This window comes from Leuciscus leuciscus (assembly GCF_965113295.1).
Source record: "Leuciscus leuciscus genome assembly, chromosome: 19".
In the NCBI taxonomy this organism is placed as follows: domain Eukaryota; kingdom Metazoa; phylum Chordata; class Actinopteri; order Cypriniformes; family Leuciscidae; genus Leuciscus; species Leuciscus leuciscus.
This window is the reverse complement of record NC_138743.1, coordinates 20,105,811-20,133,805: the sequence shown is the minus strand read 5'-3', so window position 1 is coordinate 20,133,805 and position 27,995 is coordinate 20,105,811. Positions and strand designations below refer to the sequence as shown.

The 27,995-nt window shown below is 38.0% G+C and overlaps 1 protein-coding gene across 1 annotated transcript; it reads right to left on the bottom strand.

Moving 5' to 3' along the window:
• Positions 1-4: 4 nt before the first annotated feature.
• kcnk10a (potassium channel, subfamily K, member 10a) lies at positions 5-27,983 on the bottom strand. Its single transcript, XM_082146707.1, has 7 exons — positions 27,377-27,983; positions 25,051-25,433; positions 8,879-8,996; positions 7,379-7,539; positions 3,652-3,844; positions 1,673-1,815; positions 5-963 (listed from the first exon to the last, which is right to left on the bottom strand). The coding sequence occupies exons 1-7, from the start codon at positions 27,429-27,431 to the stop codon at positions 307-309; spliced, it is 1,710 nt and encodes a 569-aa protein (XP_082002833.1). The 5' UTR covers positions 27,432-27,983; the 3' UTR covers positions 5-306.
• Positions 27,984-27,995: the final 12 nt, after the last annotated feature.

Below are 27,995 nucleotides of genomic sequence, written 5' to 3'. Positions count from 1 at the left end.
GCACTTTTAGTTACACTTCAAAGAACTGCCATTGTAGCTTGCTACAGATTTTTCATTCGTTGTCCAGGACTTTTGGAGAGATTCTTTCCAACTTATACAAGCATTACTCAGCGGTCTGAAGAAGAGGACTAAGTGTCTTCCAGTGCTACACTCGCCATATTTCCATTATCAAGTTATCAGGACACAGTGAACAGTTAAATGAACAGCAGAAATTGAGATTCTCACATCTCAGATCAGGGTAAGGGCTAAACAAGGCACTTTAGGCATGTGTTATTTATTTAAATTCCTTAAATAAAGCGGTTCCTTCTAGGGCTCCATCTGCAAATGGAATTCTTTGTCTTCAAGTTTTGTCTCGTTTTCTTCCTCTTTGGTCTGTGGCGGTAGAGGCATGAATCCGTTTTGTTTATTGGGGCTCTCCACAAAGAGAGGTGAGTTGGTCAGACTGGTGTTGACCTCTTTCTCAAGCTCCTCGTCCTCTGCCTCTTTCTTCTCCTCATCCATCGTGGGAGTATTACAACTGAAGGAATCTAAGGCTTTCCGACCGTCGTCTGGTATGTTCTTCCTCAACTCTTTGTTCTTGCTCCTCTTGGCTAGTTTTGTGACTGAACCAAGGCGGTTGAAAATGTTATCTTCAGAGTAAGCCTGGCTTGGGTCGCTCAGTCGATGCTCATTCTGCTCAATTCGTAGACGTAGGTTGTTGAGTTTTGTGTCGATGCTCTCCTGGGAGGATGTCTTGAAATTGGTGGCATCCAGGCTATTGAAGGCAGCTCGACGTTCAGGGGACAGCATGTCTAGGGAATGGGCCCGCTGGTCGAAACCCAGCTGCCTACGCTCCATGCTGCGAATGGTGGCGGCCCTCTGCAGTTTGTCGTGAACTTCCACACTGAGTCGACGTCTGGTCTCACGGAGCTCTGCTCGAACGTTGGCCTTCCACTCTGCGGCGTGAGCTTTAATTTCACCCACCTTGAACAAGATAACAATGGTAAATGAACCTGTGAGCCTTTAGTTGTCCATGCAAATAATTGATTGAACTTTTTACGTCAATGACATATACTAGAGTCCGTGATAAAGAAAGAGTAAAACACTGGCCAAATTCTTAGAAATGTACTTTTAGTTATTCATGTTGGTTTCATATAGTTTTGAAAAAATTCTGAGAATTCAAGAAAAACTAATGTGGTGTAACCAATTAAGGTAAAAGTAATATTTTCCTGAAACACACGTGAGTGTACACATCTTAATAATTATTTTCAATTTTTATTTTATTTTTTATAAAAAAATATATACAAATACAAATATCATGATTTTTTTATTAATATACATCAGCATATTTGATGGGTTGCACCACATGAAATTTTGTCAGCCAGTCTTGTGATTTAAAAACATACGATTATTGGATATTAAGAGACTTATTGACCTTGACCTTAAGGTCCTCTCTATTAAATAATCTATTATATCATTTTTTTATTTTTTTGCATGTTGTTTGCTTCACAAGACTGGTTTTCTCTAAAACCAAACCAGCCGTATTCAAGTTATTGTATGTATAAATTGAATTTTCATTGTTTTTTAGTATAAATTAAGCTATAAGCATCACAACATTAACCATTACATCATACATGGAAGTAGAAAAGCTTAGCTGGAATAATTAAGGTAAATGCAGTGCTACTAGTCTCACCTCCATTTTTGTCTTTTTAGAAAGCACCCTCAGCCAGTCTCCAATCATGCTTAGAACTGCAGCAAAGTACGCCAGTCCAACTAGGATCCAGAACCACACCAGCGGCCTGTACCATTTACGGTACTCTATTCTTCTATTGCCTCCTGGAAGAGATGCATAAATGACACTTTCATTTCAGAGATGCAAGTATTTGATTGTCTTTTAAACTTACAAGGATCTTTTTGAGACATGCATCAAAACCTCCTGCCAAATTCATGTAAGCTATTTTCCTGACAACAGCAATCAGGCAAGCTCACTTTTGTCTTGACAATTCATGGTGTCTGGAAGTAGAAATACTTTCAAAAAGACAATGAAATGCTTTTATATGGTGTGTGCTTTATTCGGGTAGTAATTGAAACAGTCTATAATGGAATCAACTTCATAAGTAAAGTTCTTTTTGCCTACCAAAGCAAACCAAAAGCCATTGCAACAGTAAATGAGAATAAATGTGATTTAAATATTTCAAATAAGATCGAAATCATATTTAAGTTTTTATTTAACTTCTGCTCATTTTTGTCCCAATTTCTTTTGATTTGTCTTACAATAAAAAAAAAATACTATTATGATTTTGAAAATTAGTTTATTTAGACTAACCAAATCAAGGTACATTTTTAATCATGCTTTCCTCATTTGCTAATTCCCAAATGGCCAGTATATATTTGTTTTAAGATTTCGGGCTGTCCCGGACACAAGATGACCAATTGTGGTGATTTCTGTGGTCACGGCTCCTAAATTGCGCTCCTACGTCGTACAGTGAGAGGTTAAAAAATAGCCATCGTCACGGTCTTGCGACCAAAGATAACCTGAGATAATTTTCTGATAGTATTAGAAATGTATCATCTCACAGTGTGTTTGCTGCTACTGTAATGATTTAGTCCACTGGAGGCAAGTTGAAGTGAGAACCCAAATTCAGTTTATTAACAAAACATAGGCATGAAACTGGAAACTCAAAACAAGAACATCAACAGGAAACATTCAACACTCAACAAAGACACAGGGCAAACTTGAGGGCTTAAATACACAGACTAATTACAAGACAAGGTACACCTGTGAACAATGATCAGACCATTAACCAATGACAAGACACATGGCAGGATCACATGACAAACAGGGAATCATGACAAGACACAGAAACATGACAATGACAAGAACAAGAAACAAAACCCAAAACGTGACAGTTACGACCTACGTCTACTGACTAGCCAATAAAAATGCAACATGAAATGACTTATTGATCAATGCAACATGGCGCTAAAACTTAAAACTACTTACTTTAAGGGTCATTTACAAAACTGGCATGCCAAGTTCTGCCCTATTTTCCCTAGCCATGACCGCATCCATATTCTCCTCTTTCGCTTCCTCCTCTTTTTTTCAGCGCATATAAAAACCACCATTGCCAAAGTGCGATTCATCTTGCTCTATTTGTTTACCACTAGTGCATGCTGAAGACGTTTTATTCTTCTATACTAACTTGCATTACATTTTTGAATATTTAACTTGAATATTTATTGTGTGATTTCTATCAATATTTTACAAAAACTTCGGACTGTCTGTCAGTTTTGATTTCCACTATAGATTTTGTTGAAATGTGAAAAAATACTGAGGAATCAAGGTATATTTACTATATTTATGCGTCATTTCCAATCAAAGACACTTAAAATTGTAAGACACTTAAAATGCTAGCTAAGAAATTAGCAAGACAAAGTAATCTGTCATTTTATTATTTAAATGTTAAAATATATTTTCCTTCAAAACATGTCGTTAAGAATAATACATCATTTCAGGTGTACTGGAAATAAAACTGTGGTAGTAAGTTTCAAGACTTTCAGAAACAAAATTACAGAAATCTACATATGTTAGACATTATTGGTGGACAAATTAGATAAAAAAAGTGTGAGAAGTGTTTTTTCACATTCATTTAAAGTAAATGTTGCTTGTACCTGCAACGTAATCTCCGATCCCAACAGTCGTCAGGGTGATGACCACAAAATAGATCGCATCCAGCCCGGTCCATCCTTCAATGTGCTTGAAGATGACGGCTGGTATGGTGACGAAGAGGATGCAGCCAGCCAGGATGAAGAGCAACGTAGAGGCCACTCGGATCTTGGTCTGGCTTATTTGATTGTGTTTGCGCTGGGAGGGGTGAAATAGACAAAAAGCAATATCAACATGAAGCAAGACAGTACAAGAGCCATTCTTAGTCACGCAAACAGCACGACTTCATTGCCAGCAGCGGCCACATGTGGCATGAGAAGACATTTTGTGACTTTGTAAAGGTGGCATGTGTTCATTAGCTCTCTGAAGGGTCTAATGATGATCTGAAGGAGATTGATTAGCTGTAATGAGGTGTGATCTCAACCCGTACTGCAGATGCTGGAGCCTGCTGGCATCAGGAGCCACAGTTCTCTGTTTATTTACTAGGCCTTTACCTCTGCTGTGCAGACACTGACTAACCTAACACAAACATAGTCCTGACTAATGCCTCCCAGGAACTGATGAAAAGGAGTGACCTTGCATATTCTATGATAAACATAACACTTGACGTGCTAATTGTCAGGGTAAATATATTTATATTAGAACAATTAACATACAAATACATTGTTAGTTCAATTGGCTTGTAATCATCACAGTAGTGTTTTTCAGATATGCAAAGAATCGTTCAAATGTTTGGTGTTTGGTTACCAAGAAAAAATACAGTAGGCCTAAATATAACTACAAATCAAGATTTTTTTTTTTTTTTTTTTTTTTTTTTGTGATGAAAAGCTGAATTTCCAGCATCATTACTACAGCCTTCAGTGTCACATGATCCTTCAGAAATTATTCTGATATGATGATTTGATGCTCAAGAAACATTTCTTATTATTATCAATGTTAAAAACAGTTGAGCTGCATAAATTGTTTTGTGGAAACAGTGATATATAAATTAAAATATTAATGCATCTTTTAATTCTGTGAATCCTTGATCAATTTAATGTGCCCTTGCTAAATAAAAGTATACATTTCTTAAAAGTAATATTTAATTCATTTCTATATAGCCCCCAGACATATTTGTAAATGCAATCCTGAGAATAAAAGTCAGAATTGTGAGATGTAAACTCGCAATTGCGAAGAAAAAAGCCAGAATTGTGAGATAAAAAGTCGCAATTAACTTTTTTTATTTTTTATTATTCCATGGCGGAAACGAGGTTCCATAGTTTTTCTACATTGTGGTAACAAAGAAAAATAAAATACATTTAGCTATGCAAAATGGCTCAAAATATAAAATATCATGCCTGTACTGTATAGCATGTTTGATATACTCCTACTGGATGGAATCATAGTCTGAAGCTAAAAAAATCTGTGCTCATCATTCATTTTCTGTTAAGCTCCTACTGCCCAAAACTTTCTGACTTTTGGTAAGTAGCGATGACTCGTCTTGATTGCAAATCGGAAAAAAATCTGGGCAAAATTTGTGTATTGTTTTCCAGCCTTCAGATATGTGCCTTACCACAAAGTCCACCATTGAACAGACTGTACGTCTATCCACTTAACTTAACTTAACTTAACTTAACTTAACTTAACTTAACTTAACTTAACTCAGTGTTGGGGGTAACGAGTTACAAAGTAACGGATTACAGTAACGATATTACTTTTTTGGGTAACGAAATAAAGTAACGCATTACACTAAAAATATCGGTAACTACACTACTTTACTAGACTATAGGAACGCGTTTTCCTGCGTTACCCAATTCGTGTTTGCCTGCATGTAAAGCTCTGATCTGTTTGTGCTGCGTGCATGTCTGTCTGTGTGTGTGTGTGTGTGTGTGTGTGCGCGCGCGGCACCGTTGTCATAGAGATCGATTTGAGTGACGTAGCTGCTGGTGCGAAGGGGAGCGGGAAATGGAGACGGAGGAGACGGACAGGGGGTTTCGGCCAGTGGCGATATTCACATTTCTTTCAGTTTATTGCTCGAAAGGACCAAAATATTCGCGTGAAATGCACTTTATATGCTCAGGCAGCAAGTACTGGCCATCGGGACTACCGGGAGATTCCCAGTGAGCTGACGTGCCTTTTGGGTCGACATCTCAAATTTTTTTTTTTTTTTTTTTTAACGGACCATAAAACTCGTACATCGGCGGCCCATTCGTTTTGCTTAATTGGCGGCGCTGGGTTAAGTAAGTGCGTGCCGGTGTAATGCATTAGTTAAAAAAAGTATTCGTCAGTTTTTTTTTTTCCTGATAGCTGACCGGCCCATGAAACACCTTGGCCCATTGGATCTTTTCTTGATTGACACTGGGCTGGTCCAATCACATCTTTAAACACCTCCCCCTTTGGGCTTTGAGCGAGCGTACAAGTGTTTCAGTGTGTATCTGTCAAAATAGTCTGAGAGATGGAGAAGAAACGCAAGGAATGTGCAGAGAAAATTAGCGTGAAAAATAGACACAGACCCTTCAAGCAGACACTGTAAACTGTGTCAAAATGTTTTCTGCAGCAGCAGGACCTTCATCAGCTCCCGTGGCTGATGATGAGGATCAGGACAGACATGAGAAAGTGTAGAGCCTGCGGTAAGCAGAACTAACAGTTACTTTCAAAACACTTAGGCTATCCCATACACAAAATAAATACATTTTAAATATATTTTCAGAGTATATTTTGGAATATATGCAAATATTTGAAATTGGCCCAATAAATATATTTCACACCATATTATATCACATCATATATTTTTGTTATATTTCAGAATATATTTCAATGTACTTTTTTTCTGTATGGGTCCCCAAAAGTGTCAAAATATATGTGGCATATATTCCAAATACATTGAAATATATTCTGAAATATAACAAAAATATATGATGTTAAGTGTGAAATATATTTATTGGGCCAATTTCAAATATTTGCATATATTCCAAAATATACTCTGAAAATATATTTCAAATATATTTATTTTGTGTATGGGATGTCATGAGTGTAGGAACCCATTACCCAGTAACACATTATTTCCACATCTGCATAGTTGACGATTACCGTAATTTACTATAAATTTAATGAGACGCGTTTGTAAACCATGTTTTCCATCAAAATAAAAGAGCATGTGCTTATATCTCTTTCAAGTATAGAAATTAGTACAAAACTAATTATGAAAGTTTCCTTTATTTTTCAGTGCATTTGTTTTACAATATATGCATATTAGTGTGCTATTATTATTATGGCCAAAATGCCAGGGCCGATTTTTTTTTGTCCCAGTCCAGCCCTGATTATGTGTCTACCACCGCAGACATTTGTCCTTTATCCTGTTGTCTGTGGATTTTACAGTGAGGCATATTTCTTTGTGCAGACATGGATATTGTTCTTTCATATGGTTTTACATGCCATTTTGTATAGGCTACATTTATAAACACTATGCGGACAGGCTAAGTGATGATAGGGCTATGATTTTTGTCCGTATCTACAGGGTAAATTAAGAAATGGGAAAGTAAAGTAATAAGTAGTGAAGTTACTTTTCAAATGCAGTAACTAGTAAAGTAATCTCATTACAATTTACAGAAGTAACTAGTAACTAGTAACTAATTACTTTTTTTGAGTAACTACCCCAACACTGACTTAACTTAACTTAACTTAACTTAACTTAACCTTGTTTTCGATAACCTAGGAAAGAAACACTAGTTTTGTGCACAACAATTCACTTACCCTGAACATTTTCTCCACTTTAGCGATGCTCTTCACAAAAATAGTCCCTAGCTGATCACCAACACCAGCCAGCAGAAAGCCAAAGAGTGGGATGCCAAATATTGCATAAAGAATGCAGAAAATCTTTCCACCCTCTGTGCTCGGAGCGATGTTGCCATAACCTTAAAAAGACAAGAGAGTAATGGTGTAAATTAAGACGCAGCTGAAGAGGACAGTAGCATTAGGATGTTAGGTTAAATATATTCAATATGACATATGAAGGATATAGTGCAATAAAAAATGTCATATAATGGTAGGGGGCTCACAGAAAGAGGAATTTATTGACTAATTAGATGGATATTTAGTTCAAAGCCTCTGCAAACTACATAAAAATCCAATAAATGAGTAATAAACGTCTTCTTATTATGGCAGATTATGGCACTCCAAATCAGTCTGTTAATTTAATACTTTTTAGGTTTAACGTGCATTGTAGGAAATTGCCTCATATGGTCCCCATGGATCAAAATGTGTCTACTGAGAGCATGTTTGAAGGTTTAGCAACTGAAGTGTAAAAACTAATCTTGTTTATGTCTTTGTCCATTGCCCACTGGCTGAGCCAATGAGAAATGACATTGAGAGTCATGTCAGCATTTAAACACTCACCTGCATTGCACAACAGCTTCTTTAAGTAATCAATCACAGGCTCTGGCAGGTAACACAGCGAGCAGCTTATGGACTTCAAGTGTATTACTTTAGACCTCCAATGAAGTGCAAATGGTGAAACACTGCCTCCCTTTGCATTCCTGTCTATCTATTTTTGAAAATGCACATGCATTGTGGTGTTTCATATATGTATTATTTACACATTTTCCACCAATTTATTTTATCTCATTGGACTATAATATGTAGCTAAAATCAATGAATTTCTCCCAAAGCATGAATAGTTTCAATTGGTTTGACAGCTGAAGCTGGTGTAGTTTCACACATGGCACATAAGTGGGGTTGGCGGAGAAAAAATAAATAAATAATTGATCGGTGGTTATAGGGTCTGGCATAATGACTGAAAGTGACACTGTAAATGTATGACATGAGCAAATGCCTTGTATTTGTCGAGCTTTGCATATTAATGTGGTTTGTAGAAGCCTTATCATAGCCGTTTGGGTTTCACTTTATTTTGATGGTCCGTTTAAAAACATTCCTGTTCACTACAAGTAACGTTGTATCTATGTCTACTAACTCTCATTAAAGTATTAGTAGAGTATTAGTAGACTGTTAGGGTTAGAATATGTTGACATGTACTTGCAAAGTTACTTATAGTCAGTAGAATGTCTGTTGGGGAGAATCACAATAAAGAATTAACAGATATTAAGCAGACAGTGTTCTAACACTCTAATGAGAGTTAGTTGACATGTAGTTGCAAAGTTACTTTTAGTCAACAGATTGTTCAAAAGGGACCATCAAAATAAAGTGTTATCGCAGTTTGAAATGTATTTATAATATACAGGTATGTCTAGGTGTTACCTATTGTTGTTATCACAGTTCCAGCGAAGAAAAAGGAACTCCCCAAGTCCCAGTGACTGGAGTTGTATGATGTGTCTCCGATAGGACTGACTCCAGCGTTCACTGCATCTACAGAGTGCTGGGAAGAGATAAGACTGGAATTAAAGTCAATGCATAAGCAGCACGTCTTTCAAATGATTAATAGTCCATTCCAGTGACACATCATTTAATGTCGTAATGAAATTCTAAATTGGTATCAGGCTAGAGTAAACAAATCATTTCAACATCTAAATGGACTGAAACTCTAAAATCCATACTGATATTGAATGCATTTTTTAGGAATTATGAAGTATTTACTTGAAAATGGCAAAACACTGTAAGTCTTTTAAGCTCTTATTTGCAATTTATAAACCAATATCTCAAAAATAATAACCCATACATTTACATAGACAGCTCTCTCACAGTTGGCAAAAAAGACTTAAGGTCCTTGCACACAGTCCGAAATATTCATATGCGTTTTTTCGTATTCGTCATTCAGTAGCTCTGAATGCTTGCTACGGATGCGAAAAACGCAGAAAATCAAACCGATCTGATTTGTTTTTATGACAGTCGAAAGTTTTGGAGGAAGTGTGTAAACGTGATTGACAAAACATGAGGTTGTAAATTGTTTTTAATGTGCAAAAAATTCGGTGCAAGGACCTTTAGATTAAAATAATTTAAAGTTATTTATCTAATAATAATAGTATTTGCAATAGGTTTTCAGCACTTTGTTCTTGAACCCCTAATAATATAGCAACCCATGCTCTTTGGAAAAACTTGCACTGGCAACATATCCATACAATATCACATTGCTTCTTGCACACTTCATGATACTTTCATAGCAAAATGTCCAGTGAGTGACACTAAAAGCTCCACATCTCAAGTGCAACGCTTTTGTGAGCTACCGAGCAAGTTTACTACAGTACATACAAAAAGTCAAACATATGGAGCTGTTTATGTGATGCAAACATAAAAAATGTATTAGTTTACAAATCATGCACCATGGTAAAAGTGTTTTGAGGTCATAACATTGTATGGTGCATGGAATTGTGTGAAAATAAATTTTTGAATTGTAATGTAGGTAGATAGGGGTAGTATTTTTCCAAAAAGCCCACAAATCAAATAGTAAATAATGCATAATGCATAATGCATAATACATGTTGCCTCTGGAAGAATTTCACAGAACAAACAATAAATAAATCCTCCTTTGTCACGCAAACTGCAGTTTTCCATAGTTTGTCATGGTCAAGGCATCCTACTGAGGAGATGATTCAAATGAGCCGTCTAGCATTAATGAGCCTATGATGATCAGATGTATCATTAACAGCGAGGAACTGAGAGGGCGGATCAGAAAACGGCCACTCGGCTCAACAGGAAACCTGGAGAGCAGATGGAAGAACTATACTGAGATCAACAGGAAGCGGCTCAGGTGTGAGAAACGAGCCTGTGAGCAGATGAAGGGCAGGTACACAAGGGCAGATTCAGAATCTCTCGGTCTAGACTGGATGCGTAATACCAAGTTTGAGCCAAAAGCAGAAAAGAGAAAATTAAAGCTGCAAGCAGCGATGAAAGGGCCCTCGCACCCGTGCCGCCGCCACCCGGTGGCTTTAGGAAGACAGAGCATGGTTGGACAATGTGCATTTAAGGAGGTATATATAGTAGTTGCTAGCATGTTTAGTATGTTTTTTAGCATGCTTAGTACACAATAGTTATGTGGTTAGTACTGCATTACTTTGTTAACCATGTCAGTTTCTGTTGCCAGTAGGTGGGGCTATGTCTATATCTGAATATCGCTATGTAGATGTGTTCAGTGCAGGACTTTTATCAAACATGTGAAGTTTGGGGCAGATTGAACATTGTATGCTTGAGTTACAACAACTTCCTTTAGCATTTCTAGCAGGTTTTATGATGTTTCTAGCATATTACATATTAATTTTGGGGTAGATTGGACATTGCATGCCTGAGTTACAGCAAATTCATATTGCAGTAATAGGATGCTTTAACACTTAGCTAAGTATTTGATTGCATGTTTCTAGTATGTTGCTAACATGTTTAGCAGTTGGTGACACTTTTTTATATGTTATTAGGAGTCCAGAATAGTGTTAAACGTCACTTCCTGTTGCCAGCAGGCGGCGCTATGACTATATCTGAATATGAGCATGGACTTGTGTTCAGGAGATAACTATTATCAAACGTGTGAAGTTTGGGGTAGATTGGACATTGTATGCCTAAGTTACAACAACTTCCTTTAGCATTTCTAGCATGCTTTAGAACTTAGCTATGTGTTGCTAGCATGTTTCTTGCATGTTACATATTAAGTTTGGAGCAGATTGGACATTCCATGCCTGTGTTACAGCAAATTCCTATTTAATTGCAGCAATAGCATGCTTTAGCACTTAGCTAAGTGTTTGCTAACATGTTTCTAGTACGTTGTTAGCATGTTTAGCACTTGCTGGCACTTTTTTATATGTTATCAGGAGTCCACAACAGTGTTTAACATGTCACTTCCTGTTGCCAGCAGGTGGTGCTATGACTGTAACTGAATGAGCATGGTCATGTGTTCAGGACAGAACGCTTATCAAAAGTGTGAAGTTTGGCGCAGATTGGACATTGCCTTCTTGAGTAACAACAACATCCTGTTTCATTGAATTAGCATGCTTTAGCACTTAGCTAAGTATTGCTAGCATGTTTTAACATGTTTCTAGCATTTTTAGAAGTCAATGGCATTTTTAACATGTTGCTAGAACGGCATCAACGTGTTAAACATGACACTTCCTGTTACCAGTAGGTGGCGCTATTACTATAACTGAATATTCTCATGTAGATGTGTTCAGGCCATGACTCTTATCAAACGTGTGAAGTCTGGGGCAGATTGGACATTCTGTGCCTGAGTTACAACACATTTCTATTTAATTGCAGTAATAGCATGCTTTAGCACTTAGCTAAGTGTTTGCTAGCATGTTTTAGCATGTTTCTAGTATGTTGTTAGCATGTTTAGCACTTGCTGGCACTTTTTTATATGTTATCAGGAGTCCACAAGAGTGTTAAACATGTCACTTCCTGTTGCCAGCAGGTGGCGCTATGACTATAACTGAATATGAGCATGGTCATGTGTTCAGGACAGAACGCTTATCAAAAGTGTGAAGTTTGGGGCAGATTGGACATTCCATGCCTTAGTTACAGCAACTTCCTATTTATTTGCAGCAATAGCATGCTTTAGCACTTAGCTAAGTGTTTGCTAACATGTTTCTAGTATGTTGTTAGCATGTTTAGCACTTGCTGGCACTTTTTTATATGTTATCAGGAGTCCACAACAGTGTTTAACATGTCACTTCCTGTTGCCAGCAGGTGGCGCTATGACTGTAACTGAATATGAGCATGGTCATGTGTTCAGGACAGAACGCTTATCAAAAGTGTGAAGTTTGGCGCAGATTGGACATTGCCTTCTTGAGTAACAACAACATCCTGTTTCATTGAATTAGCATGCTTTAGCACTTAGCTAAGTATTGCTAGCATGTTTTAACATGTTTCTAGCATTTTTAGAAGTCAATGGCATTTTTAACATGTTGCTAGAACGGCATCAACGTGTTAAACATGACACTTCCTGTTACCAGTAGGTGGCGCTATTACTATAACTGAATATTCTCATGTAGATGTGTTCAGGCCATGACTCTTATCAAACGTGTGAAGTTTGGGGCAGATTGGACATTCCGTGCCTGAGTTACAGCAAATTCCTATTTAATTGCAGTAATAGCATGCTTTAGCACTTAGCTAAGTGTTTGCTAGCATGTTTCTAGTAAGTTGTTAGCATGTTTAGCACTTGCTGGCACTTTTTTATATGTTATCAGGAGTCCACAAGAGTGTTAAACATGTCACTTCCTGTTGCCAGCAGGTGGCGCTATGACTGTAACTGAATATGAGCATGGTCATGTGTTCAGGACAGAACGCTTATCAAAAGTGTGAAGTTTGGGGCAGATTGGACATTCCATGCCTGAGTTACAGCAACTTCCTGTTTCATGGCGAAACATCAAAATTTGTCAGGCCGCCGAGGACCCGCCCTTCGACGAAAACTCAAGATCTTCGCAATTTAACGTCGCAAAGGCCTTAAGATTACACTCACCAAATTTGAAGATGATCAGATTAAAACTGTAGGAGGAGTTCGTTAAAGTACGAGGCCTGAAAATGGCAAAAAGTGCACAAAAATCAGAGAGGAAGTTGAAAATGGCTGACTTCCTGTTGTGTTTAGAGCTATGCTCCAAGAGACTTTTTTGTAGGTATTAGGTCCTTACACATATGTACCGAATTTCGTACACGTACGTGGAACACAGCGGGAGGCGCACTCCGTTGAACTTTTATAGGTGGCGCTATCGAGCCATTTTGCCCCGCCCAATTCTGAAACCTATATCAGATGTAAATTTTCGCCAGTTCTGACGCGTGTGCAAAGTTTCGTGAGTTTTCGAGCATGTTTAAGCCCTCAAAAATGCAATTAAATGCGGAGAATAATAATAATAATAATAATTAAAGCTGCAAGCAGCGATGAAAGGGCCCTCGCACCCGTGCCGCCGCCACCCGGTGGCTTTAGGAAGACAGAGCATGGTTGGACAATGTGCATTTAAGGAGGTATATATAGTAGTTGCTAGCATGTTTAGTATGTTTTTTAGCATGCTTAGTACACAATAGTTATGTGGTTAGTACTGCATTACTTTGTTAACCATGTCAGTTTCTGTTGCCAGTAGGTGGGGCTATGTCTATATCTGAACATCGCTATGTAGATGTGTTCAGTGCAGGACTTTTATCAAACATGTGAAGTTTGGGGCAGATTGAACATTGTATGCTTGAGTTACAACAACTTCCTTTAGCATTTCTAGCAGGTTTTATGATGTTTCTAGCATATTACATATTAATTTTGGGGTAGATTGGACATTGCATGCCTGAGTTACAGCAAATTCATATTGCAGTAATAGGATGCTTTAACACTTAGCTAAGTATTTGATTGCATGTTTCTAGTATGTTGCTAACATGTTTAGCAGTTGGTGACACTTTTTTATATGTTATTAGGAGTCCAGAATAGTGTTAAACGTCACTTCCTGTTGCCAGCAGGCGGCGCTATGACTATATCTGAATATGAGCATGGACTTGTGTTCAGGAGATAACTATTATCAAACGTGTGAAGTTTGGGGTAGATTGGACATTGTATGCCTAAGTTACAACAACTTCCTTTAGCATTTCTAGCATGCTTTAGAACTTAGCTATGTGTTGCTAGCATGTTTCTTGCATGTTACATATTAAGTTTGGAGCAGATTGGACATTCCATGCCTGTGTTACAGCAAATTCCTATTTAATTGCAGCAATAGCATGCTTTAGCACTTAGCTAAGTGTTTGCTAACATGTTTCTAGTACGTTGTTAGCATGTTTAGCACTTGCTGGCACTTTTTTATATGTTATCAGGAGTCCACAACAGTGTTTAACATGTCACTTCCTGTTGCCAGCAGGTGGTGCTATGACTGTAACTGAATGAGCATGGTCATGTGTTCAGGACAGAACGCTTATCAAAAGTGTGAAGTTTGGCGCAGATTGGACATTGCCTTCTTGAGTAACAACAACATCCTGTTTCATTGAATTAGCATGCTTTAGCACTTAGCTAAGTATTGCTAGCATGTTTTAACATGTTTCTAGCATTTTTAGAAGTCAATGGCATTTTTAACATGTTGCTAGAACGGCATCAACGTGTTAAACATGACACTTCCTGTTACCAGTAGGTGGCGCTATTACTATAACTGAATATTCTCATGTAGATGTGTTCAGGCCATGACTCTTATCAAACGTGTGAAGTCTGGGGCAGATTGGACATTCTGTGCCTGAGTTACAACAAATTTCTATTTAATTGCAGTAATAGCATGCTTTAGCACTTAGCTAAGTGTTTGCTAGCATGTTTTAGCATGTTTCTAGTATGTTGTTAGCATGTTTAGCACTTGCTGGCACTTTTTTATATGTTATCAGGAGTCCACAAGAGTGTTAAACATGTCACTTCCTGTTGCCAGCAGGTGGCGCTATGACTATAACTGAATATGAGCATGGTCATGTGTTCAGGACAGAACGCTTATCAAAAGTGTGAAGTTTGGGGCAGATTGGACATTCCATGCCTTAGTTACAGCAACTTCCTATTTATTTGCAGCAATAGCATGCTTTAGCACTTAGCTAAGTGTTTGCTAACATGTTTCTAGTATGTTGTTAGCATGTTTAGCACTTGCTGGCACTTTTTTATATGTTATCAGGAGTCCACAACAGTGTTTAACATGTCACTTCCTGTTGCCAGCAGGTGGCGCTATGACTGTAACTGAATATGAGCATGGTCATGTGTTCAGGACAGAACGCTTATCAAAAGTGTGAAGTTTGGCGCAGATTGGACATTGCCTTCTTGAGTAACAACAACATCCTGTTTCATTGAATTAGCATGCTTTAGCACTTAGCTAAGTATTGCTAGCATGTTTTAACATGTTTCTAGCATTTTTAGAAGTCAATGGCATTTTTAACATGTTGCTAGAACGGCATCAACGTGTTAAACATGACACTTCCTGTTACCAGTAGGTGGCGCTATTACTATAACTGAATATTCTCATGTAGATGTGTTCAGGCCATGACTCTTATCAAACGTGTGAAGTTTGGGGCAGACTGGACATTCCGTGCCTGAGTTACAGCAAATTCCTATTTAATTGCAGTAATAGCATGCTTTAGCACTTAGCTAAGTGTTTGCTAGCATGTTTCTAGTAAGTTGTTAGCATGTTTAGCACTTGCTGGCACTTTTTTATATGTTATCAGGAGTCCACAAGAGTGTTAAACATGTCACTTCCTGTTGCCAGCAGGTGGCGCTATGACTGTAACTGAATATGAGCATGGTCATGTGTTCAGGACAGAACGCTTATCAAAAGTGTGAAGTTTGGGGCAGATTGGACATTCCATGCCTGAGTTACAGCAACTTCCTGTTTCATGGCGAAACATCAAAATTTGTCAGGCCGCCGAGGACCCGCCCTTCGACGAAAACTCAAGATCTTCGCAATTTAACGTCGCAAAGGCCTTAAGATTACACTCACCAAATTTGAAGATGATCAGATTAAAACTGTAGGAGGAGTTCGTTAAAGTACGAGGCCTGAAAATGGCAAAAAGTGCACAAAAATCAGAGAGGAAGTTGAAAATGGCTGACTTCCTGTTGTGTTTAGAGCTATGCTCCAAGAGACTTTTTTGTAGGTATTAGGTCCTTACACATATGTACCGAATTTCGTACACGTACGTGGAACACAGCGGGAGGCGCACTCCGTTGAACTTTTATAGGTGGCGCTATCGAGCCATTTTGCCCCGCCCAATTCTGAAACCTATATCAGATGTAAATTTTCGCCAGTTCTGACGCGTGTGCAAAGTTTCGTGAGTTTTCGAGCATGTTTAGGCCCTCAAAAATGCAATTAAATGCGGAGAAGAATAATAATAATAAACAGAGCAATTCCAAGAGGGTCCTCACACCATCGGTGCTCGGGCCCTAATAATGGAAATTTAGCAGATTTGCTGATCAAAATTATTTTACAGAACTAAGTTACGCTCTTTATGAATAATAAAGAATAGCAATCAATCAGCTTGAGATTTTTTCTCAGTCCAAAAAAGGAAACTGCTGTCCCTTGGATGGATGCTCTTTGAAGAGATAAATGTTCTCTTATAATGGGATGTTCTCGACCGTTTACCACAAATGGGTTTTACCTCAACACAGACTGCTAGAAAGCACACATTTGAATTCCATCAGTCTGTGCGACACCAACTCTTCTTCAAATTCACCACTGAACTGATCTGAATATAATTGTATTCCATCTGCTTGCAAGGGTGACTTGTATATTTGTTCTGTGTGCCCTACATGGAGATGTTATACCACTTTTATGGTGGTAAGAACATGATTTCAAAGAAACATAAATGCATTTTTACAGCAGACAGCAGGTGCTCAGATGATAGTGTCTGGAAGCTTTCAATCTCACCATGAGTCACTGTGACAGAAGTAAACCATATAAGCTGTAAATACTGACCTGAGTATCATGAGCTATCTATTTTTTTCTAGCAATACGATTCTGCTTTAAATCCAGCCAAATTATTCAGGCAACCACATTTTTGCTAATCACTGTGGCACTGTGCCCTGATTCCAAATTAAATGTATAAAAAAAATAAAATAAAAAAAATAAACATCACCTTGTTTGATGTATGCAGATTTGTCATATTCTGTAGTACTGTTTCCAAAATGACAAAATTACTCACTCTCAAGCCTCATGATAACCAGTTACAGTCACACAATGGCCCAATACCCTCTTTCTTTAATTTTACCCACAGTAGCCTTCTAAGTTGCCATATACATGGTCTTTTGCAATTGATTGAAAATATATTTTTTATTTTCGTTTTTTCAGTTTTATCTCTTATACCCTTTGGTGATTACATTAGCAAATCAGCTTAAACATACAATTCAAACTGTCAACAGAGTTTACACGGGTCCCAGATGTAAAACATAGTTACAAAAAAAAGCCTAATTTAGCAAGATTTAAATGGTCTTTTAAATATCTCTTTCAAATATGATTTTTTTTTTTTTTCAGATTGTTGTGGTAAAATATGACGTGGACATCATGAGGTTCACTAAGGATATTATTTATCCATAAGATATTTTACCCCAGAAGTAAAAAAAAAAAAAAAAAAATCCAGTTCTCAAAACTCTAAACAAAATATAAAGTCTCATTCTCAAGTATTTATATATTATGGTAGTGTTATCATCATTAAAAATGATGTATGTATCTATCTATCTATCTATCTATCTATCTATCTATCTATCTATCTATCTATCTATCTATCTATCTATCTATCTATCTGTCTGTCTGTCTGTCTGTCTGTCTGTCTGTCAGTCAGTCAGTCAGTCAGTCAGTTAGTTAGTTAGTTAGTATTTTTTTGGTCTTTTGGCTTTAGGGAGAAATGTACCGTTACAGTACATTTCTTAAAAGGTTCCGTGAGTATTTCCCTTCCAAATTGTTCTTATATATACGTTTATATTGTTTGTTTAATTCTAGTAGTGAACAATGTCAAGCCATTTGGATAAAAGTGTGAAAAAAAAACCAAAAAAAAAAACAGTATAAAGGCAAATGTAATTGAATATTAAATTAAATTTTCTCTGCAAGTAGAGTTATGTAACTGGAGGTGAAGAATCTTAGTGCCAAATGCCAAAGCAATTCCTAGAGCTGCAGACCAGACAGAGAACAGACAGTCCACCAATGCTTGAACACCTCCTGGCCATTTTAGCTGAAAACACCTTTTCAGTGTTCATGCTCTGCCTGATGCACAGCTCGAATAAGTGCTTTGGCATTTCTTCAAATTCTTCACCTCCAGTTACATCACTGCCAGATTGCAGTACATATGCACAGCTCGCAGCTCGAGCAGAGCGAAAGCAACAGCTTACATTCAGCTAATCCAAACGCCGCTAGCCTGAATCATCGACGCTTTGCAGCATTCATAATCAGCAAAACCACAAGTTACATCTCTTGCTGCATATCTGTTTTCCATTTTCTTTGTCTTCCAGCGTTCCAACAACATTCAACAGCAGAAGCCGCTGTCATATACGCCTCTCTCATTCTCTTCTGGAGTCAGTGAGGCTATTTTGAAATGGTGCTTTGTTACAAAGCTTTCAAATGCTGCTGGTTCTAGATTAAATTAGGGTTTCAGGTTATTGATTCAATTATGGTTTTTAACCTCCCCGCCTCAGTCATTCCAGTGAGCATTGCGATGGGCGGGCTTCACGTTTTCCCCTGCCCATACTCCTGATGGAGCCCCATTAGCGCAAAAAGAATCAAGATTCCCCAACAGATGCTTTTAAGACTTGATTGTTCTTTATCTGCGGAGCTGGATGATTATCATCACTCATCTATCAAATAAGTCTCTGGTCCTGTAATTTGCCTTCTAATCTCAAGGATATCTAGAAAATAAATAAATAAATCGTAGCATTTTAGAGCCAAAATCAGACCAGACCAGAACTGCACAACAACATTGATTACTCAAGACAATCAGAATTCCTGATTTTAGAATGTGTACTTAAACAAATGGTCCTAAAGTGGGAGCACTTTATTTCACAGTCAGTGTTGGTATCGTAACCCGTGGAGTGAATAATAAAAGGTGGCAGAATAGTTAGACATTGACAGAGTATTGCAGCTGTTTGTACCGTGAACATTGTTTCGGACGCTGATCTGAATTGTATGAAAATATCGGAACATAACATTTAAAATAACACTTTAGTTTAGAGTCCAATTCTCAATAGTAACTAGTTGGTTATTAGCATGCATATTACTTGCCTTTTGGTTGTTTATTAGTTCTTATAAAGCACATAATGCCTTACTCTGCATGACCATATTCTACATCCCTGAATCATACGATTCCTACCCAATATCTAAACTCAACAACTACCTTACTAACTATTAACCCTCTATGGTACGGTGTTGCCTCCAGGCAACATAGTCTATTTTAGCTTTTTTTTATAAAAACAAAATAAAATGTAATTGTTCAATGCTCTCTAAGGGGAGGGGAACTCAAATACTAACCAAAGAAAATGCAAAAGAGTGGTCACATGACCCACAGGGGTACATTTAGTTCCCTCTTTCAACACATGTGCACATGTCACATGGCTCCATATTTTTTCCACTGAAAAGGGCATTTTTCACTAATTTCTGTCCAAATAATCAGCCACAAAAAATCAGAGTCACCTTCATTGGTAAGTAAAGAAGTATTTTCAAAAAACTTTACATTATATATCATAAAATTTATCATAGGAAATTACATAAAACTGCTTGTTGCCTCGAGGCAACATTGTACCATAATGGAATCACATAAGGCCATGCCAGGCATACTACGTATGAATACAATTATATTTTATTTGTAAGGAAAAGAGTTTGAATTATCTAAATGTATCTGTATTTTTGCTAACTGAAAACTTGGCATGGTTCGACGGGACATTTGGCCACTATGGTGGGTAATCGGACAAATAGTGGGTTTGTGGGAAAGGGGCGTGGCTTGGGAGTGGTCAGCGGGGGTCGATGGGGTATTTGGCCTCTATAGTGGGTAATCGGACAAATAGTGGGTTTGTGGGACAGGGGCGTGGCTTGGGACTGGTCAGGGGGGTCAACGGGACATGTGCCTACTATAGTGGGCAATCGGACAAATAGTGGGTTAGTGGGACGGGGGCGTGGCTTGAGACAAGTCAGGGAGGGTCAACGGGACATTTGGCCACTACAGTGGGCAATCGGACAAATAGTGGGTTAGTGGGACGGGGGCGTGGCTTGAGACCGGCGGTGGGGTCAACAGGACATTTGTCTACTATAGTGGGCAATCGGACAAATAGAGGGTTAGTGGGACTTGTAGGGGTCTCGTATTTCGGGGGGTTCCCGACGGGCCCCTGGAGGACCCCACACGGGTCATTAGGTCGGCCGGGGAGGTCTTCCAAATGTTTGATCTTGCTGTTGTTGAGGCCTGGCCTTCATATTAGGATAATGTTATAGTGATTGTAAATGTTTTACCTTGACACAGCATGTTTTGATGTTTTTTAATGTTTTGATATGATAACTTGATGATATAATGGTTTGTAGTACTTGCGTTCCACGATGGTACAATGTTGCCTGAGGGCAACAGCTGGATAATAAATGTTACTTTTTATTAAATATGAAATGTGTAATTCAATAAAAACTTGATAAATCTGTTTGTTCAAGTGTTTAGTTAAATAAATTGATGTTTTCAATAAATATATTATTTTTTTTCTTCATGAAAATGTCAAATGTTTAAATTTGTCCATTGTGGTACAATGTTGCCTTGAGGCATCAAACTTATAATTAATTAAAAAATTAAAAAATTATGATAATGTTTATTGATATTGCTATAGTGTCAAATTTTAAGCAGGAAAAACATAACAAATATTTTTTTTCTCACTGATATCATAATGCGTACCATAGAGGGTTAAAGTCGGCATGAAATCAAAATTGAACCTATTTACTTTGTTTGCGCATATTACTAGTCTTGTGGTGAACAATTAATCCGTGCAAGTTAAGACAAAGAAAAAAATTGTTTGCCGTGGTAATCTTTAATCAAAGTCTGAAAAGTTACTTCCGGTCTGGAATGGCGGTCCCTCTCTGATGACATAGGCTTGAGGGCTTGGGTTGAAAAACGCTTAACCACTCCCCTCAAACCGTTAGTCTGCTACATAGACTGTAAAAAAGGGAGTCTGCTATGAGCAGAGATGGAGAGGAGGAGCGCTAGAGTAAATCCCTGCCCTCTGTTCAATATTCCGTTTCACTGGGAAATACGTCACAACACTGGAGAAAAGTCGTTTGCAACTTCCGGTTCACGGGGACTTTAATAAGCAGTTATTAGGAGTGTATTGAGGCAAAAGTAATAGTAAGTTAATAGTGAGAATTGGACCCTAATCTGAAGTGTGACCAAAATATCTTAGGACCAGTAAATCAGATCATGTATTTAAGATTTTTTTTTGTGTTTGGGGCTGTACAATAAAAATGCTAACTTGATGAGCTAGTTTTTAAATATGTTTACCATGTAGACTACAAGACCAGTAGTATATCTTAAATCAGTTTTGTGTTGGGTCATTGGAAAAATGTCTACCATTTTTCAAAACTCCAAAAACGTACATTCAATTAATTGCAGTTTCCAGCTGAAATGAACACCAGTGGCAGTAAAACACCAGCAAATTGTTTCCCTTCCACACAAATTATGGTTACAGGGGCAGATTGTCAATTAATAAAGACGTATTTCCCGGCAGTTATTTGCACCTTATTTGCAAGTTATGACCTCAAAACAGTTTTACCATAGTGCATGATTAAGAAACTAATACATTTTGGCATTTGTCTCACATAAACAGCTCCATATGTATGGCGTTTCTGATATGTGACCCTGGACCACAAAACCAGTCTTATGTTTGTTTGTTTTTTTAAATTGAGATTTATACATCATCTGAAAGCTGAATACATAATATTTCCATTGATGTATGGTTTGTTAGGATAGGACAATATTTGGCCGAGATACAACTATTTGAAAATCTGGAATCTGAGGGTACAGAAAAATCGAAATATTGAGAAAATCGCCTGTAAAGTTGTCCATTTCTATTGGCGATAGTGCTGCATCCATTCACAAAAATAAATGTTTTATATATTTAAGGTGGGGAATTTACTAAATATCTTCATGGAACTTTACTTAATATCCTGATGATTTTTGGCATAAAAGAAATATCTATAATTTTGACCCATACAATGTTTTGTTGGCTATTGCCACAAATATACCCGTGCAACATAAGACTGGTTTTGTGATCCAGGGTCACATATAATAAACTTGTTTGGTACCTCACCTGGTACAACTCATTGTTTGTCACCTCAAGCTAAAATGGCATGGTTGCTTCAGCAAGTGTGTTTTTATCTCACATTTGCTTTTGTTAACACTATCGGTTAGTTTTTAGAATAGGGTTTAGTGAAGATGGTACATTATGTTCAAACGCGATAGAGCATTAACGCAACTCACCGGACATTCAATTATGAATTAATTGATATATGTGGCCCTGGATCACACAACCAGTAGCACGGGTATATTTGTGGCAATAGCCAACAATACATTGTATGGGTCAAAATTATTGATTTTTCTTTTATGCCAAAAATCATTAGGATATTAAGTAAAGATCATGTTCCATGAAGATATTTAGTAAATTTCCTACCGTAAATATATAAAACATTTATTTTTGTGAGTGAATGCAGCACAAACGCGAACATAAATGCACAACTTTAATAAAAAAAAAAAAATTGCACCCTCAGATTCCAGATTATCAAATAGTTGTATCTTGGCCAAATATTGTCATATCCTAATACATCAATGCAATGCTTATTTTTTCAGCTTTCAGATTATGTATAGATCTCAATTTACAAAAATGTACCCATGTGACTGGTTTTGTGGTCCAGGGTCACTATATCAAATGCTTTAGCATTTGCCAGGAAGAACATATCCTTTAGAACAGCCTTTCCTTTGTGAGGGTACCTATGATGCCTTACAATTCTGTCTATGTAGGCAGCTCACTTGGTATTGGAACAGAACCAGAGTCAATATCTGGAAGGTCTCTGCACTTGGGCGCCACTTTCCCTGTTTTATGAGGAGCAGTGTGAGCACTGGTCCCTGAAAACCTCAGGACTAGCAAAAGGTGACGCATTGCAAGACAAATAAACTGCTTCTGTCAAGCAGCAAAACCTTATCCTTGTAAACCAGGCTATAAACAGATTACATGGACAAGTATTCCCCCACCTTTACTATAATAAAATATTAAATAGGCATGTAAGTAGGGAGTGTGAGAAATTTATACAAATAAATCAGAAATTTACAGTGAAACATGACTGACAATAGTTTACCCAAAATGAAAATTCTGTCTTCATTTATTCAGCCTCATTTCATTCTGAAACTGTGTGGCTTTGTTTGCTTTGCTTGACCTTTTGTCCTGAGCCCATGGCTTGGGGAGACCAGGTGGGGTGATCATGATTTCACTGCAGATCCGGAATGTAATTTCAACGTGATCGCGTGGAGTCTGTGATGAACGTTTTGCACCGGGCCCAACAATTGCTTACTGAGGCACAACATGAGAGTGAGTAAACGATTACAGAATTGTTTTGGGTGAACTGTCCCTTGATCTTCCCTACTGACACAGCAATTACATTTTATTAGCATAATTCAAACTTGCCAGTTTTGACGTCAATGACAACATATTTGTTTTTGTGTGTCTCTTAACGTAAGCAACAACCGTCACAATCATATGTCACCAGAAGACTTGAAATAAGGCACAGCATTTTTAAAGTCCCCCTGTAGTCAATAATTTCATCCCTTAAAACTCATATTTGATCACCAAAATGACATATTTAAATGTTTTTTTCCTTGAAAAAAGTTTGTTATGCCTTAAGATAGCTTGAATGTAACTGTACACCCTTGCTTCATTTAGTATATGTGGTTCTATGAATATGCAAATTAGCCCTGCCTCCACTCGCTCACGCCAGCTCAACGATCCACACATTGACGTGATTGGTTACATGGTAGTTTGTGACGTCAGAAACGCCAGTGATTTCAAACCGTGTTTTTGAGACTGTCTTTGGTTCATTGCAGTTTTAAGGAAAAAATACTCAGCAATGGTGTTGACTTATAAATTTGTACATGGTTTGATTTAAAGCATATTAAAAACAGCACATAGACATAAACAACATTAAGCGCTTGATTTTCACCACAGGGGGACTTTAAGGACTACTTTTAAAGAGATTTTCTCTATCCTAAGCTGTGATGTCAAAGACAGCAGACAGGGAAAATGCTTTTAAGAGATTCCGAAAAAGAAACAGACTGGTAAATATTAATAAATATTAAGATTAAGTAAATATTAATAAAGATTTGCAATTTAAATACTACTTGAAAACATTTTTTTTTGGTCAGAATACTTAGACTAAGGAGAAAGATGCTCTTTGCAGCCAAGGGGATGTAGTTACATCATCTACCAGCAGGGGCAAATGGGTTTATGCTAATCAGCAAAACCTTGAACCCTTGATGTGAGAGGGGGGAAGTCATTCACAAATCAGCTTTGCAGGAATGAAAAATCTTTTTTGTTACACCATTAGACATCACATCATAGACCTGACAAAAATATATTACTCAGGATTCAGAGATTGAAAGGTTGCAGGGTTTGCAATGTTTTCCCCATAAATCTCTGCTGTTCTATTGCTGAGCACATTCCTGAAAAGCCGTGTTAAAGGAGGCTCGGTAAGTGGGAACCATTAAAGACCAGAGTGGACTTTGCACATTGCTTCAATACTGCAAAACAGATTGATTACTGCCATCATGGGCACTATTCATCAAACACTTCAACGCCTTGCTGTCATAAATCTGCTATGAAAGTCTGCTCTGATATCTTTACATTTATTTTCGTCGGTTGCTCCATTTAGCATTGTCCAACCGCTGTGCCCCGGTCTATTGCATGAGTGAAGCTCACATGTCAGACAGATCGATGAAGCTATACTGTTACACTAGATCTGAGATCTCACTAGGGATGCCTGAGCTCTACTACAGACAAGCAACAGTTTTACCTTGATGAGCTCTTCCAGCTCAATGGGGGTCACGCAGGGATGTTTCTGCAGGAAGGCGGACTTCTTCAAAGTGATGGTGTCTTTTTGGTTGCTCTCGAAGGGCTGCTCCAGGGCTCTGAACACCAGACCACCAGCGACCAGGTACGCTACCACCACCACAAACACGGCTAGGACAGTCTTCCACTTCATGACTGTGAGGAGGGCTGAGCCGTCCGCCACCGCTTCCATGCTGGCCACCATACTAGCAGGTCGGGAGACAGAAAGGCGGGGTAATGAGCACCCCATGGGGTTCTGCATGGTGGCCACACTGGCCTGCACCAAACTGGACTGCAACATCCCTGGTTGGACATTCTTTGGTGGCACCAGGTTGGTCTGCACTGGCACTGTTGGAAAGAAAGACAAACTGCTTTTATGTAATTTACAGCAATGGTTCTCAACTGGTTTTGCTTTAGGACTCAGATTTTACGATCATCGTGATGTTGCCAAGTAACATTTCTGTCCGAAAATTTTGTCCTCATCCTATCCCTACCCCTAAACCTAACACTACCCATAAGTTATCCCTAAAATCAGAGGGAAATGATAGGTGAACAACACTGATGTAGAAGCACCTAACCCTGGTAGTAAGCCTAAACTTGATAAACTGTAAAATTGTCGCTCACATCTGATTGGTTGGTTGGAATGTTGTTCCAGGATCAACATGGACGGCGATCCAGGAACATGCTGTACTTGGTGAAATGACGTTCACACAGATTTGACATTGAACACCAAGTACACAGTGAACAAAAATGTTTGTACAATCTTATATTTTCGACAGAAATGTTATTCCAGGATCAACGAAATATGTTGATCCATTTTTAAAAGCTGATAAACCTATGATATTTGCTATCCCAAAGCACTGTTATATGATGATTTATTTTTGTATTTTATTTTATTTTCCCTGCTGTCCATCACCCTATCAGAACAGACCTGCGATTTACCAGACCAATGATTTACATTGTCATGTATCCACTGGAAAAACTAGCCTATTCAAGAACCAAAAATTAGAATAAAATATAAATTACTTTTTGAGTTTAGGGTTTGCTTTCCTCTTGTGTTCATTATCAGTGCTGCATACCCACACATACACACACATGCCTGCACACACTTCTGTTCGTTTTCTGAAAACCCATTACAGTAGAAAGCAGAGGCAGCACCAGGGTGGAGCAACAAATCTATACTGTTTCTGACAGACTACATTCACTAACACATTAAACAGGTAAAAACATAAGAACACTGCTATTATGCATATTCTACAAAATTTAATTTAAAAAAAAAATCATCTTGTGGAGGTGTTACTGAAAATGAATTAAATTGAATCAATAAACCCACAAAAAATGCATTAATCACACGAAGCACATATGAGGAGTAAGCCTCAAATAATTTCCCCTCAACTTTCTTGTAGTCAGGCAATGCTTTCGGCTGCAATATGATGTAGTATTGCACAGCTGTTTATGTGGACAATTCCTGCAGGATGACCGCAATAATTCACTGTGACAATCCGATCGGTTGTCTACAAGCTACTTTGACCCTATACCTTTAGATTTTGGGGGGATGTAATCAAATGTATTAAACTAATAAAAAAAAAAATCTGAAAGGTCATAACTATGTTTATAACTTTGTATGACATTTATCTGAAACGTGGTTAATTATATAAACGCCGTTTCGTAAATATGTGAGTTTTTTTTTTGGTATAGTAAGATTAGGTAATGCGCGTGTCCCCCGCGTTTCATTATGCATAGCTCGTATCTCTGCATAGTACTCGCAGACTTAGACACGTAATGACGAGCCTCTGTTTAAGATCGCAGGTTAATTTCTTATATAGACGTCTCTATGATTTCTTCCTCTTCCATCCTGCTAAACTATCGCAGCAAACATCAACCATACAGGTCTCTCGGTCACGTCGTGATTGTGATTTATCTTGTGGGGAAGACCTAGAGCATGAAGCAATGTTGTGATTGACACGCGTGGATGTGAATATTAATGAAGGTGTCCACTGATAAACTGAGATGGGCAGAATGAAATCCATTATTAGAGACGTTAAATCTTTGACAATGCAAGACAAACTGATCACAGTCAGTACCTCACCCATTGGCACTCCATCATCATTTTGCGCATCCTGGTTAAAGTGCTTTTGATTGAATCAGTTGGGTTCTTAAATCACTCTACATGACAACTGGCTGCCAGAGCGCGTGGATGCTTCATTATGCTTATTATAACTTCTGTCTAAAATGCGGCATGAACAATATCGCAATGGAAATGCATTTTGGAAACGAAATGGTATACCTACCTGGTGGAGGGTTCCAGTTCCCCGGTTTCCTTGGGTTTTCCGTTGGAAATTTCATTTTGGGTTGCAGTTTAATTCATGAAATGATCTCGTTTGATGAAGAAAGGCGATAATTCAGGAGATACTGCGTAATTGTGGAATCATGCAGCGAATTTCCTTGAAGACATTGTTTTTAAACGAGACAGGGAGGTAAAGGGGCGCAAGCATGAGATCATCTTCATCTTCAGGCGTGTAGAGGGATGTGCTGCTTGACTGGGATGAATCTGCCTCTGTCTCTTCATGGCACTTAAGAGTTCCAGATCACTCCGCCTTTTGCCAATTGCACCATTTCCCGCGCGTCAGAGGCTCTTTGTGTGTGAGGTGGACGGTGAAGGTGCAGCAGAAGTCCACGCGCGGTTGGGGGCATCCTGTGAGCGCTTCGCAAATGGACTTTACATCGAGAAGGCTTTTCTCTATAGCCGCAGTATGTGGCAAGCCGGTTTAACATTTATAGACTGGCTTGTTTCAGTTTTATGTTATTGTTTATTTTTAATTAATAAAAAGTAATCCTACTTTTACCCTTTTACCTAAATGTTTTAATTGGCACTCCATTTCACATTGGCAGCTGGAAAATCCTCTATTT

Excerpts from the sequence above, each read along its gene's own strand:
- kcnk10a (XM_082146707.1), bottom strand. The coding sequence starts at position 27,431 with ATGAAATTTCCAACGGAAAACCCAAGGAAACCGGGGAACTGGAACCCT. Across the intron at positions 1,816-3,651 it reads GATCGGAGATTACGTTGCAG|GAGGCAATAGAAGAATAGAG; the intron begins GTACAAGCAACA and ends CATCTCTTCCAG. Across the intron at positions 964-1,672 it reads CTAAAAAGACAAAAATGGAG|GTGGGTGAAATTAAAGCTCA; the intron begins GTGAGACTAGTA and ends ATCTTGTTCAAG.